Source organism: Elaeis guineensis, chromosome 8 (assembly GCF_000442705.2).
Source record: "Elaeis guineensis isolate ETL-2024a chromosome 8, EG11, whole genome shotgun sequence".
In the NCBI taxonomy this organism is placed as follows: Eukaryota; Viridiplantae; Streptophyta; class Magnoliopsida; order Arecales; family Arecaceae; genus Elaeis; species Elaeis guineensis.
The window spans coordinates 4,309,377-4,325,676 of NC_026000.2; the positions used below are offsets into that span (position 1 = coordinate 4,309,377).

At 41.3% G+C, this 16,300-nt stretch overlaps 1 protein-coding gene across 1 annotated transcript; it reads left to right on the forward strand.

Moving 5' to 3' along the window:
• Positions 1-13,764: 13,764 nt before the first annotated feature.
• Positions 13,765-15,120, forward strand: LOC105050705 (zinc finger protein 1). The gene is given in 3 exon segments (XM_073262049.1): positions 13,765-13,962; positions 14,118-14,308; positions 14,311-15,120. Coding segments are annotated over 2 exon segments (762 nt in total). The 5' UTR covers positions 13,765-13,962; positions 14,118-14,184; the 3' UTR covers positions 14,949-15,120.
• Positions 15,121-16,300: the final 1,180 nt, after the last annotated feature.

Here is a 16,300-nt window from a genome sequence, read left to right on the forward strand (position 1 = left end):
TTCTTTTTTTTTTCCTTCACGGAAGAGAGAGGAGAGAAAATCCTATTTATTATTATTATTATTATATTATTATTATATTATTTTTCTTCTTCTTTTTTCCTTTTTTTTTTCTTTTTCTTTTTTCTTTTCTTTTTTTTTTCCTTCTTTTTCTTTTCTTTTTCTTTTCTTTTCCTTCTTCTTTTCTTTTTCTTTTTCTTTTTCTTTTCCTCCTTCTTCTTCTTTCCTTCTTCTCCCGTGGGCTTGTTTTGGGCTGAAACAGGAGACCGTGAGGTCCCCTCGTTGGGTGGCCGGCCGGCGGCGCAGCCGGCGTGGGACGACCAATGGCAGGAGAGGAGACGTTCCGACGGCAAGGGGCGGCCAAACCGGTGGTCGACGGTGACCACCGGCGATAGAAAAACGATAAAAAGGAAGATTCTTCCGCAACAAAATCCGGCGACTCCAGTCGCCGGCGAGCGTGCACATCGGCACGGAAAGGAAGGGGAAGGAGAGAGGAAGGAGAGGAGGCTTACCTCCGTCGCCGGTGAGGCTTTTCCGGCGAGAAATTGGACGGCACGGTGATGGGTCTCTATGAGAAATTTCCGACGATTGCCGCCGTTTTGCCCCGGGATTTCTCGATGAGAGGAAAGAGGAGGGTTCTCCTTCTTAAATAGAGCTGGAGGGAACTCATCTCCGACTCCGATTGGGAGCCGGCGAGAGGATCTTCTCCCATATTTTTCTATTTTTTTTTTTTGTTCGTTTGGATTCTTACATGGGTTGGGCCATCACATTTATAGAATCATGAGCATTGTTTCAATACTTCAAATATAATCGATGGCCATCTCACAGACTTGGAGGAAGCCGAGCTTCAAGTATCGACCAAGCTGGGCGGCGCGCTGGGAGATGACGCGCCACCAATATTGGTAAGGCTCCATATGAATCTTTATTTCTTTGTTTCAAGATTTCGTTTTCGAAATATGGTGGGAATGCTGCTTCTGGGCTCAAACCCGAAAGCTCTCCCTAATGCACGTTTCCTTGGTGATCAAAGTCCCAGAGGCACGGCACAGGGACTTCATGGCTCATAGCGAGGCACGGGCGCAAAGCTTTATCATCTTTAGAAGCAAGGCATTATCGAAGTAGCAGCATTGATCCCTCCATGGCACCGGAGGAGCCCAAGTTTGGTTAATGCCATGGTTGTTTGGTTGAATCAGGTGAATTTTAAGTGGAAATAGATCGGCCCCATTAATAGTAGGATGAGCAATGTGAAGGTTTCATTATATTTTGCCATGTCAAATTGCCATTTGTTTTTAGTTGCTGGAAGAATTCCTCCATCTTGATCTAGTCTTTTCGGTGGATTGCTTGGAGGCAGTTGAAGCAGTAAGATCACGTTTCACTCCTGTCATTTTAATTAGTTTCAATCGAGCACGGGATCATGAATGCTTCTTGTTGAGATAATTCAACCAATCTCTGACTCCGACTCTACATCGGTCTTATGAACACAGTACGCTGACTCACAATCCGCTGACCGACCGATAGTCGGTTATTCTCAATCATCAACGAACAACCGCGATGACTTATTTAATATCCGATTGATGACCATCGATATATCAGAGTTATCGACCGATGCTCATTCGGATATACTGACATATAGTCGGCTTATCTTTCCATAGTCACATAAGGTCGGAATGTGTGGAACCTATACATCTAACCGTTATAAACGGTTGTCAACCACGTGTCACGGTCATTAGTGGGCATAAATAGCCCATGAATTTCATGATTATGGTCCGATAATTTAGTGCCATAAAAAACGGGATCACGTATTCGACGGTTACATCTGAATCATTTATAAAAGGAAGGTAAATGAACAGTGTGGAGAAGATAATTCTGGGTTGAAACTCTGCTAATTCACATATTCTTCATCTGCTGTTCACCACTCTCCGCTGACTTAAGTATCAGAGGGTCCTCGCCGGACACAACTCCGATCAGTGAGGACTTCTTTTGTAGGTGCTCTGCTTCGATGACGGACGCGACAGGAAATTGGCCACAACAGATTGGCGTATCAGGAAGGGGGCAGAATACAAACAACCATGCCAAAAATCAGAGCTCAACATTCGATAGGATCAGTGAGGTAGTCTTCCCGCTGGGAAGATGTTCTTCCCTCACCTCCAGTGGTAGAGCCCAGTTCTTCGCGTCATGTAGTTACTACGGACGCACAAATTGCTACACTTATGCAGCAAATAAAGATACTAATGGAGGCGGTTCAAAACCTCCAATAGCAGCAAACTCAATAGCAGCAATAGCTGCCGGCAAAGGAGCTAGTCGGTAGCTCAGACAGTGCCATCTAGGCACAACCACCGTCCACTACGGCATTCACCCTCCTCTTCTTTAGAGCGACGACTGTCTCGATACTCTCACCGAGATGGACAGCCACGTTCTAGGCAATCCCATCATGCCATCCATCATTCGCGGAGTTCTTTCTCTCCTTCTCGTGCACATAGTATCAAGAAGGGGAAAAGACCGCGGACACCTTCTGCCTCTCCATCTTCAAGCTCTTCAGGGGGTTTTACCCCTGGAGTTTTCTAACAACGGCAGCTTGATGACTACGAACGTAAGTTCAAAGAGATTGACCGCCAGCTTGCCCGACTTCAGGTGGAAGGTCGGAAGTCTTCCAATGACTATGACTTCCACACTGTCCAGCCTCTCTCTCAGTGCATCTTGAATGAACCGATTCCGTCTCGATTCAAGATGTCGCAGATGGAGCCATACGATGGCTCCACCGATCCAACCGACTATTTGGAGAGCTATAAGGTTCTCATGATGATTCAGAGGGTAACCGATATCTTCTTATACATCGACTTTCCGACAACTATTTGGAAGGCTGCTTGAGTTTGATATTCTGAGCTTTAGTCGGAGAGCATTAACTCTTTTGAGCAGTTCGAACAATCTTTCGTGACCCACTTTAGCACTAGTCGAAAGCCGTCACGGATGTCAGACATCTCTTCTCTATCAAGCAAGGTGAGATAGAGACGTTAAGAGATTTTATGGCTTGATTTAACGCGACCACACTTGAGGTCAGAGACCTCAATAAAAATATGGCCATATCGGTCATAAAGAGGGGTCTGAGAGGATCCAGATTTACCTATTCTTTAGATAAAATTCTTCCTCAGATCTATGCTGAATTTTTAGAGAGCACATACAAATATATTCATGCGGATGAAGCTGCTTCTGACCGACACCGGACATATGAAAAAGATCAGAAGAAGAAACAGAAGAAGAGTGAAGCTCCGACCGAATCAAGTCGGCCAATTATCAATAAGCGAGTTTCACCTCGACGATGGAGATCGAAGCCGAACAGCTATGGCAGGTATGACTCCTATACTCCTCTTTCTGCTTTTCGTGCACAGATCTTGATGGAGATCGAAGGAGAAGAGTATTTAAGACACCCTCCGTCAATGAAAGCGCCATCGAAGAGCCGTAACAAAAAAAAATACTGTCAGTTTCATTGTGATCACGGTCACGATATCGAACAGTGTATCCAGCTCAGGGACGAGATAGAGGCTCTGATTCGGTGAGGCTATCTCAAAAATTCCGACGCGATCGTCCGACTCAACCTTCCACCGAACAACAACCTCAGCCGCAAACTGAGGAGACAATCAACAATCAACCAATGGCAGGAGTAATCAACATGATCTCTGGACGATCAAAGAATTGAGGGGCAACTTCCGAAGAAGAGTAGGCGAAGAAACGACAACTCGATAATAAAATTATTTTTTTAAAAGATGATGTTCAGAGAATTCAAACTCTCCATAATGATGCTGTCGTTGTTTTGGCAATGATAGCAAATTATGATGTAAAAAAAATTTTAGTTGATAATGGAAGCTTAACAGACGTTCTGTTTTACTCGACTTTCTTCCGAATGCGACTACTGACTGATCGACTCAGGAAAGTCTCGACGCCATTAGTTAGTTTCACTGGAGATGCAATTACCGTGAAAAAAAAAATACTCTTCCACTAACTGTCGGAATAGATCTACGACAGAATACTGTTCTCTTAATATTCACGATTGTCCGAGTTTCTTCGGCTTATAATGCCAAACTTGGATAATTTGGACTTAACGTCTTGAGAGCAGTAGTCTCAACATATCATCTATTGGTCCGATTTCCAATAAGAAATAGAGTCGGAGAGATGCATAGAGATCAACAACTTGCTCGATGCTATTTTCTGATCTCCACACAGAATAATCAACCTAAAGACTCTTTGTCTATTGATAAATTAGATCAAAGAGAAAATGAAGAAAGGGATGAACCAGTCGAGCAATTGATTTTTATCTCACTAAAAGAAGAAGATCCTAAGAAGACGGTCCAAATTGGATCGCAGTTGCCTGATCTGGAGCGGCAACAACTAATAAATCTGATAAGAGCAAATACCAACATTTTTGCTTGATCAGCTACTGATATGCTGGGCATCTCTCTGGAGGTAATAATCCATCGACTAAATATTGATCTAAAAGTTAAGCCAATGAAACAAAAGAAAAGATCTTTTGCTCTCGAAAAGCAAAAAATCATCGACAAAGAAGTCGACAAGCTCCTCGCAGTTAATTTTATTAGAGAAGCAAATTATCCCGATTGGCTCGTTAATATAGTGATGGTGAGATAAGTCAATAGAAAATGAAGAATCTGCATCGACTGTATCAATCTAAATGAAGTCTATCCGAAGGATAGTTTTTCTTTATCGAAAATTGACCAACTAATTGATGCAATTTCAGGACATCGATTTTTAAGCTTCATGGATGCCTTTGCTGGATATAATCAGATTCGGATAGTACCTGAAGACAAGGAGCACACAGTCTTTATAACCGATAAAGGCATCTACAGTTATAAAGTAATGTCTTTCGGTTTAAAAAATATCGGAGCTACTTATCAACGACTAGTCAATAAAATATTCGAGGCATAAATCAGATGAAATATGAAAGTCTATGTGGATGATATGCTAGTAAAAAGCCCTCAAACTTCTAATCATGTTCGGAATATGAAAGAAGCCTTCATCATATTTTGACGACATCAGATGAAGTTAAATCCAACTAAGTGTGCATTCGGAGTAACTTCTGAAAAATTCTTTGAATTTATTATGTCACAATGAGAAATCGAAGCCAATCCCGAGAAAATAAAGGTTATCATCAATATGAAGTATCTAAGTTCGAAGAAAAAGATACAACAGTTCAATGGAAGGATCGCCGCACTCAGCCGATTCATCTCAAGGTCGGCAGAAAGATACTTATCTTTCTTCAAAATTTTGAGACAAGCGAAAGACTTCACATGGTCAGATGAGTGTCGACAGTCCTTCGAAGATCTAAAATAATATCTAGCGTCTCCACCGTTACTTACAAAATCAAAGATTGAAAAAATTTTGTATCTCTATTTGGCAACTTCAACAGAAGCAGTTACTTCGATACTCATCCAAGAGGATAAAAATCAAATTCAACGACCTATTTATTATACTAGCAAGATGCTTCACAATGCTGAAATAAGATATTCAAAGGCAGAGAAGATGGTCTATGTTCTAATCATATCATCACAGTGACTTCGCCCATATTTCCAAACACATCTCATTATCGTTTTGATAGACCAACCATTGAAGTTGATTTTATACCGACGTAATACTTCAGGTTGAATGATAAAGTGGATAATAAAACTCAGTGAGTTTGACATCCAATATCGCCCACGTCCATCAATAAAGGTATAAGTTTTGGCAGACTTCATCGCTGAATGTACTATACCAGACAATAATCCTGAGGATGAATTCGATGATAAAATAAAGCAAGTCACAACTCCCGAGCCTGACTTAACGTCGGCATGGGTGTTACATATTGATGGAGCATCTAATGTACAGGATAGTGGAGCTGGTCTCATCTTCATCAACTCCAAAGGGATAGTAACCGAGTATGTCCTTCGATTCAATTTTAAAACTTCAAATAACTAAACCGAGTATGAAGCTCTCCTTGCTGACTTGAAGATTACCAAAGAACTTGATATTGATAATCTAAAGGTCTTCACAGACTCACAATTGATTACCGGATAAGTTAAGGGCGAGTTTGAAGTTCGAGATCCTGTTATGATGAAGTACCTTCAGAAAGTGAAAGATCTAATATCAATCCTAAAATATTTTGAGATCTTTCACATTCCAAGGGTAGAAAATGCTCGAGCTGACGCACTCTCTTGACTCATAACCATTTCATTCAACTCGCTTACTCAGAAATTCGTCAAATACCTTGAACAACCAAGTATCGATAAAGTCGAAGAAGTGCTACAAATCAATGATGAGTCGAGTTAGATGGACCCGATCATCTAATACTTGACTGATGGAACTCTACCAACAGATCTTTCAAAAGTCAAACAATTCAGATGAATGACCTCGCAATATATTTTGATGAATGACCAACTTTATAAAAGGTGTTCTCTCTTCTCTTACTAAAATGTTTGGGACCAACAGATGCCGATTATGCACTTAGAGAAGTTCACGAAGAAATTTGTGAAAATCACTTGGGGGATAAATCTTTGGCTTACAAAATTTTATGACAAAAATATTATTGGCCCACCATGAAGAAAGATGCAGTTAAACTTGTTCGAAGGTGTGAACCATATCAGAAATATGCAAATATACAACATCAACCGGCTAGTCAGTTGACATCAATTATTGCACCATGGTCCTTCGCACAATGGGGAATATACATACTCAGTCATTTTTCTCTGACATCTGGTCAGAAAAAATTCATAGTAGTTGCTATTGACTACTTCACCAAATGGGTAGAAGCTGAATCTCTGACATAGATCACTGAAAGTAAGATGGAAGACTTTATTCAGAAGTCAATCATATGCAAATTTTGTCTACCACATACCATCATCACCGACAATAGTCGATAATTTGATAATCAAAACTTCAAAAAATTCTGTACAAAATTTTACATTATGCACAAACTCATATCAATCGGCTATCCATAATCCAATGGTGAAGTGGAAGTGACAAACCAAACAATCTTACATGGACTTAAAACCAGACTGAATGAAGCTAAAGACCTCTGGATGGAAGAACTATATCCGATCTTATGAGCATATCGAACAACTTCTTGTATACCAACAGAAGAATCACCATTCAATCTGACTTATAGAACAGAAGCGATGATCCCACTTGAGATTGGGTTGCCATCAGCAAGAGTGGAACAATATAATGAGCCAAGCAATTCAAAATATCGGAGAGCCGATCTAGACCTACTTTCAAAAGTCTGGCAGTAAGCTTAAGATCGGATGGTAGCATATCGACAAAGAGTAGTCCGATATTATAATTCAAAAGTTAAACCGAAGGTCTTTCATCCAGGAGACCTAGTCTTAAGAAAGGCAGAAGTCTCAAAGCTTTTGGATCAGAAAAAATTATCTCCAAATTGGGAAGGATCCTACAGAATAATTGAGATACTTAGACCAGACGTATATCGACTGAAAACTCTTAAGGAAACAGTGATTCTTCGAACGTGGAATGCTGACAACTTAAAAATGTATTATGAATAAAGTTGTTCATATGTACAGTGCTCAGAATGAAATATTGAATTTCAGAATCATAAAAATTTCGACCAACTACAAAGTGATATTAGATCAATAAATGGACGGTCAATTTTTATCGACTATATTTTAATTTTTTACTGTAAAAACTGACACATCGATTATATCTCAATTTTTACTGTAAAAACTGATATACCGACTGTATCTCGATACCGACTATATCTCGGCTTTTCACTATAAAAGCCGACTCTAATTGAATGACTATTTTCGCCGACTTAGTTTTAACTAAGTGGAATACTATGTCAATACGACTTAAGTCAAATTAAAACTATACTAACTTGACTACGATCAGTCGAGAGATATTCGGCTTGTCACCGTTTATCAAATAACTAGATATACTGATTTGACTACGATCAGTCGAAGGATATTCAACTTATTACTATCTATCCGAATATCTAAAAGGTAAAGTATGTCGATTGATATTCGACTAACGAATAATTCTACAATTACTACTGAACATTCGATTCACCGATTGATATTCAGTAGTCAAACTACGATTCTACGATATTGCAGGTACACAGAAAGGAAGAAAGAGTTTGCACTTGGAAAATTTTTTTCATTTATTAAAAAAGAAGTAATAAAAATTGGACTAAAATTTGATTATAAAATTCTTTCAATTACAAAAAGAAAAATAAAAATACTACACCGATCACCAGTCGTTATCTTCATCTACTTGCTCCGGTGCAGCATCGACGACTGGAATAGCTTCTGGTGCGGTCGGTGCGTCATCTTCGATCGACACAGTGCCCTCTTCAGCAGCTTTATCTCCCGAACCAGGATGAATGATACTACTCAAGTCCAAGTCTGGGTACAATTTTCTGACTGTATCTCGATCATTTTCGTACCCAACGTAGTAGGATGCATATCCGTCTTTGAGAATTTCTTCTTTGAATTCTTCAAAATTTTTGAAGTTCTCGACGAACAAACTCAGGGCTTCCTTCACTGACTCTGCCTCAGCTCGTGCGGAGGTTGGCTCAGCATCGGTCAGTGCCAGCCTTTCCAGGGTGGCCCGATACCTTCCGCGCTCTGCTCCTAATTCTTCAATACATCCATCCCTCTCTCTTCAGAGTCGATGGATGGAGTGCTTCTTGCTCTTGATCCACGACTCAAGGGATGAGATGTTTTGGCGAGTCGACACAAGTTCGGCTCCAGAAGACTGTAGGTCGGTCGTTATTTGGGAGATCTGCTCCAAAAGTTCCTTCTCCCGTTCAGTTACCACCTGGAGTTGTTCGACGGTAGTATTTTTTTTGATGGTGACGGCCGCCACCTCATCCATCCATAATCGATGAAAGTCGGCAATCTTCCAATAGCCGCTCTCTAGATCGTGCATGTCATGTGCCCACTAAAAAGCAGAGATAAATCAAGTCAGATAAAAAAAAATAAAATATCGAAAAACTTACCCCGAGTATCATCGGATAAAAGGAAGAAAATAGTTCAGCGATAGTTCGATTCTTCCTATTCTCTCGATCAGTTGGAAGAAGAGCAGCTTCGATGAGCCGCTTGGCCAATGCCAGATTGGCCAAGGCTGACTCACCCTCGGAGATCCAATGTCGAAAAGAGTCGGAAGGCCTGCAGACGACCTGTTATCGATTGAAGTCGCTGGCACCTTCCCCCGATCTCTGGTCAACAGTCCCGCGCTTGAGAACGTTGGGAAGTCAGAGCTCGACTGTGTCCAAGAAAATTCCGCTGGAGGAATGCCTGATGCAGCCGCAGACTACTCGAGTTCAACCATGACTCCCATCCCGATCCAAACCTCTGCTGATGGAGCCGTCGATGGTATTGTTGTAGCTCCATCCTTTCCTGCAATCCCATCTTCAGCAGACGGTACCTCAGGAAGCATTGTCCGGACCGACAATGTCAAGACTGGTTAGAAAACTGTCTCTGACGGAATATTGGATTCCCTTGCCAGTATCGATGGAGTAGTGACCCGACCCTTCTTCGACGGTCAGGAGGGTCCAGCTTCAGCTACTGCCTTCTTCTTGACAGTGTGTGAGCAGATATCAGCAGCCGACACTTGTGCTCTTAGCTGCAATCAAAACAAAGAGATTAGTATAAAGTTCAAAAATAGACAGAAAAAATAAAGTGACCGACTATGTTATACCTAAAGAAGTGATCGAACTAAGTCCGACATCGTAGAGAGCTTGTTCAGTCATCAGCTCTCGTTGCGGTGGAATTGTCATGTCTTTCAGTCGGAGGAAGTCTTTTCGATCATCAACCACCACCCAACTATTCTCATTAGGCTCGGTTTTTGGATTACCCCAGCACGAAGGAAAGCCCCAGAAAAAAGAAGAAGAGACAAAGAAAAATTAGTTCTTCCATCTATGAATGGATGATGGAAGATCGGTGATAAAAGAAAGGCCATTCCTCGGGTTGAAGAACCACCAACCCTTGGCTTCGGATGAGGACGAAGGATGAAGAAAGTTTGAAAGAGAGAAGGACGAGGTTCAGTCGGTATAAGCCGACATAACAAAGCAAAGCTAATGATCAGTCAGACGGAGTTTGGAGCCAGCTGAGTAGGACAGAGACCATAATAGTCGAGAAGATTCTGGACGAACTCCGAAATCGAGAATTGAAGATCGATCCGAAGGTCCTCGACATAAAATGCGATCTGATCTGGAGGAGGAGAGTTAACCTGACCATCCACGTTAGGAGCAAAAAGCTGATACTGCTCCGGGATACGGTACTATTTTCGGAGCTGTTCAACATTGAGCCTGGATAAGGAAGAAGCTTCCATTTTTGGAGAAGAAGAAGAAGCTTTTCTATTATCCTGAGAAGAGAAGCTTTTCTACTAGCCATGAAAAATGGAGAACTAAAAAAAGAAAACCCTAAGAAGAGAAACCCTAGAAGAAAGAAAGGGGAACTTAACCTGAGATCAAAAGTAATGCAAGAAATAGAACTCAGAGCTCCTAGTACTGAGGCGACCTTCCAGTAGAACCTTTTGTTGCAGAGGATGGTGACAAATGCAAAATAAAGTCTGGATGAAAGCAATTGTGTATATATAGGACCCCTCAACGGTCCAGATGAAATCGATCAAATCTGGATCTCCTTAGATGTCGACACGTGGTGATATCAAGACCGACCATTGGTCAGACGGTTCGACGCACCTGCTCCTAGATCATGCCATCTCACCATTATCCGCATGAACAACTCAGGGCCAATGACATTTGGACACATGGCCAAGATCTGTCAGTCAGAATCAAATCATCTAAATTTCTTGAACATCGAATTGTCTTTCCAAAATAATAGTTCAACGATGGTTTCACAATTATCAAAACAACAAAATAGCTGAAGATCTCTCGTATTCCAAGAAGTCATTAATACTAGCAGCCGAGTAGGAGCTCAAGGCAGCACGTGAAAACTCCCTTCGTCTAATGTGATAGACCACGTGACAATATACACGTCAGACCACCTTGGACTTGGGAGTGGGGGGCAACTGTTGGGACAATTCAACCAACCTCCGACTCGACTCTACATCAGTCTTATGAACATAGTACATCGACTTACAATCCACTGACCGACCGACAGTCGGCTATTCTCAACCATCAACAAACGACCACGATGATTTAGTTAATATCTGACTGATGATCATCGATATATCATAGTTACCGACCGATGCTCATTCGGATATACCGATATATAGTCGGCTTTTTTTCCCACGATCACATAAGATCGAAATGTGTGGAACCTACACATCTAACCGTTATAAACAGTTGTCAACCATGTGTCACGGTCATTAGTGGGCATAAATAGTACATTAACTCCATGATTATGGCTTGATAATTTAGTGTCATAAAAAGTGAGACCACGTGCTCGACGATTACATCTGAATCATCTATAAAAGAGAGGTAAATGAATAGCGTGGGAAAGACAATTCTGGGTTGAAATTCTGCTAATTTAAATATTCTTTATCTGTTGTTCACTATTTCTCGCTGACTTAAGCATCGGAGGGTCCCTGCCGATTTAAGCATCGGAGGGTCTCCATCAGACATAACTCCGATCGTGAGGACTTCTTTTGCAGGTGCTTTTCTCCGATGACGGACGCAATAGGAGATTGGCCGCAATACTTCCTATATTTTGTTTCAAGATGAAGCCGAAAAGCAGAACATTACAAATGCAGTTGAGCAACTACACATCGTGGGAGAAGGGGAAGGCAAGAGCCGGAGAACTGAAGTATCACGTAGAAACTGTAAGGTAACCAAATTATCATGGGAAGTCATTGATCATGCATCAAACTCAATTTTTCTGCTTTTATATACATAGAATAATATCATCAATTTCCTAATTGCTCGGTCAGACATATATACTTGTCAGCTGAAAATGTGTGGAGAACTCTTTATCTGTAATAAGATTGATGATGATGGCAGACATACATGTCAATTCTTGATAGCATCAAGCCTTCAGTTTGAGGTAGAAAACCGTTTTTATTACCTAGTTTAGCAGGCTCTATACTTCGTTCAAGGTTCAACCAACATTAAGAAAGCATTTTTTAAGAGACTAATTTAGCCCTACTTTATCTGAGTCAATACTTCATTCAAGGTTGATCAAATAATTGTTTGAAGTATGAGAAGAGCAAAGTTGTGCTGCATGTGGTGTGGAGAATAAAGTACACGCAAGACAAACAGTGCTGTTTGACATGATCAACAATATCTTTTCCAACACAGGTTTCAATGTTACATTTTCACCTATCAGTCAACACTCAACAGGTCCATACAGTTCTAGGTCCTAAATTGTTTTTTTTTTTTTTTTTTCCCACAGAGATTAGAGCTAATGGGCACAGAAGAACAAGTCAGAAGTCATAAATGAGGGCCTCCGAGCTATCATTATCTGAAGCTAAATCAACCATACATGTTTATCATGCACATCTGATGCCTTGGACTGTACCAATGTAATCACACACTACTATAGAACATCATTTTGGATGACCCCAGTTGCTGGAATCACTTCCAGTACCTTTATTTTCCTTCTCTTTTGACATAAAAGGACCACCGCCCTCCACAGGTGGGCGCTGCCAATAGGTCCATCGCAGCCTAGACAGGGAGTTCCAATGAATGCAAATTAGATGGAGCCATTTTAATTCTAGAATCTTCCTGATAAATAGATGGTCCCAAGGCTTCTATCTTACTCGATGGGCATATCTAAAAGGTGATGACGATTCCAATGGAGGAAGTGGGTCTTTGGCCTAGTGTTATTGGTTGGTGTTCTCGTTCATGCATATCTGCTGAGATCAGCCAAAGTTTCTTTTAGTGGAGTATGGATATATATTAAGGAAAGATGGAGACATTTAGAGATCCTCATGAGATATGCTCCTCGTTGACATAGACAAGTTAGAAAAAGATATTCTCACATCAGTTGTATGAGCTTTCAAGGCATTTTGACGAAGGAGTGGATATGTATGTAGCACACCAAAAGAGGTCACTTACACCCAATAATTTCTCTAGTTCATGACACAGTCTTTTGAAGTGGGGAAAGGAGGACAAGTGTGCTGTAGTGGACTTGAGTTTGTGATGACAGTTGAGTGAGGAAAGGAGTGCTTACCTCAAAGAGGGAGGCTGTCTCTTCCTAGCATCCAAAGGATGTGGCCATACGATGCACCTAGAAAAAAAAGGGGGATGCGGCCATACCATATTGGCCGCATATGTTAGCACACAAAGAGGTGGAGTAGCAGGACTGCACTTGTGAGACTACAAGGTGGGATGGGTCGGTCCACATAAGCTTTACCACTTACTTGCCGGCCACATGTCGGCCGAGCTCCCAAAACTTCACAAAAAGATGAGTGCCCCACCCATGATTTTTCCTAACATAGATCATGTCTCACCCCGATGACATTACTGACTATTGGTTGGATCAGATCCGCTGCTGAGCTAGTGGACCAGTCCAATCGCGTGAAGCAACATGCACAAATATGCGTGTATTACACGTTTTTTTTTTTTGTTTTGTCCATTTTGTATGTGTGGCTTTATGGTTGGATTAGTCCACTAGCTTTGTGATGGATTTGCTCCAACTAATAAGCGCTCCAATGACAGGGAACAATGTGTCGGGCCATTATGGGCTTATGGGCTTATAAGATGGGCTTATGCCATGTCATTATTGTCGCACCATGAAGAAAATGCCATGAACTTTCTATAACCACCTATTTAGTTGTGCATAATTGCATCATTGCTAGATTTTATTGAAGGGAAACAGTTGAAAGGAGGCTCATTTGATCAAAAGACTTGGTTCATCTAGTTTCCTTGGTCTTAATATATAAAGACGCAAACAGTCTATAGATTGATATAATTCTTACGAGGTATACCATGGTACCAAACAAGCTATCTATCAACCTCAGATGGCATTCAAATGGAACCCATGAGAGAGAGAGAGCTTTAAATATTGCCGTGTAAGTTTCCTCCTAGTTCTCTTTCCATTCTTCAACCTTATATACCTGACAAGCATACGAGCCTAAGGTAACTGTAAACCAGGTCATCTTTCCATACTCAGAAGGGGGCAATTAATCCTCATCATTTACTATATCTTCCTTTCCCTTCCTTGCAGTCCAACCATCTCTTTTTTGAACAGCACCAAACATCAATAGCCAATCCCAAGCCTGACCCCCTCTCCCATGGAATCACTCGGAGCCACCATCCACTCTGAGGCCACCTCAAGCCTCTCAAACAAGGAGGCCATCATGGTGAAGGCAGAAGAGGAGGAGGGAGGAGCAGGAGGAGGAGGAGAACAGCCAGAGTGCACGAAGTCTTATTAGATCTCAGCATGTCCAATAAAGACTCCGACGATGGCACCTCGTCGTCAGCCCAGCCCGTGCTCGAGCTCGACCTCATCGGATCCTTGGGCGCCACAGCCGGCGCGGCCGCCATCGAGGCCCCACCACCGGAGTCCCGGGAGTCGGAGCCAAGGGTGTTCTCGTGCAACTACTGCCGGAGGAAGTTCTACAGCTCGCAGGCGCTCGGCGGGCACCAGAACGCTCACAAGCGCGAGCGGTCCCTCACCAAGCGTGGTCCCCGGCCGGGCCATGGCCTCGGCTGTTTCCCGCCGAGCATGGCGGCGCTGCCGCTGCATGGGGCGTTCGGCGGGAGGCCGTTGGGAATTCAGGTGCACTCCATGGTCCACAAGCCTTACTTCGGGGCGGCGCCTTCCATGGCCGGTGGAGTGCTAAATGGGCGGCATGGGTGGTGCCGGCCGGCGGCGCCGACCATCGATCAGCGGCCAGCTGTTGGGAGGCTACGGATGGAGAACTTTTGGGCCGCTCCTTCTGCGAGGTTCGATGAGGCGGGGGTGGCGGCCGGAGGGTACCGGTGGGGTGGTGGTAATCAATTGAGTGCAGGGAAAGAGGAGGTCCAGAAGCTCGACTTGTCTCTCAAACTTTAAAGAGTATATAGCAGTGGTAGTAGCTTTAGATATTTGATCTCTCTGGAATTGGCTACAGATTTTTCTCTGTTTTGGTTCTCCTCTAGTTATGGCTGAGAACTTGTTCATATGGATTGGTAGTTCAGCAGATTTTTGACGTGTTGATGATGATCTTCTAATCAATTTCTCCCAATGACTTGGATGCTTATCTTTGTTAAGTTTCAGAGATTAATGGATATTAACATCATTTTATAACATATTTTGTTTATATTATGTTTATTACGAATACAACATACCATAATTTTATAATATAGTATTTTTTTTTTATTTCGTTATATTTAAAGTATTAACATTATCCACTTATACTATAAAATAAATAGTAAAAAGTTAAGGATGTTTTGTCAATTTAGATTGATAATTTATTGCAATTTTAAAATTTTTGTAGAAATTTTAATAATCAAACAAATCTAGCATGAACATCATGAATAGCTTTTCTTTTTTTCCCGTCTTCCTCATGCTCCTACCAAAAAGCTTTCTCTAACAACTAATAAAGAAAGTATTTCTGTAAATTAATTTCTCGTTAAATGTACGATTAAAAGGATGACTTTTTAAGAATAGTTTAATTGCAAAATATTTTCTTTAGATTCGCTGTCACTGTGTCCTTTTTCACTCTAAAGATAGAAATATTTATGATATTCAAGTCAGGTGATCTTTTGTTTGTGAAGCTGGCTTAAGAAAGCGGTAAAAGAATTTTCAGTTTAAAAAATCTAATAAAATATACTTCTGAAGTTTAGAGGCCCTCTCATTAGATAACTGTATATACAAGTCTATAGTCTTGTAAACACAGACAACTATTAACAATTAAAATAAATAAAGACATTACACGCTATGGATAATAAAATATTTCTAACAACTGTTTCTATACACGGTTTGATAGGTGTATCTCTATAAATATACAAAACAAAGCTAAAATTCCCAACTATTTACCACGCTAGTTTAGAGATATCAATCGCAAAGCCATGGTAAAGTATTACCGATTACGATTTGCATCCTCGTATTCTACTTTCTGTAAATTGTTTATGGATTGAGAGGAGGAAGCAAAATCATGAAAGAAATTATAATTAAATGCCGCATTAAAAAGGTTCGTGGGCAATTTACAGCCTAATAAAAAAAAGATAGTAACAGCTGCCCCCATTACATCACCCTCTCGGTTGTCTTACCCTACAAGCATCGTCTCAAGAAGCTTTTTTGGGCATGTGAGCTATTTCATTCATTCCCGAGATAATGAGCATTTACTGTAGCTTAAAGTCTTCACCTAGGAGTTATCCAGTCCCATGGCAAAAAAAGTCTTCCCAAAAGTTGAGAGTTTTGTG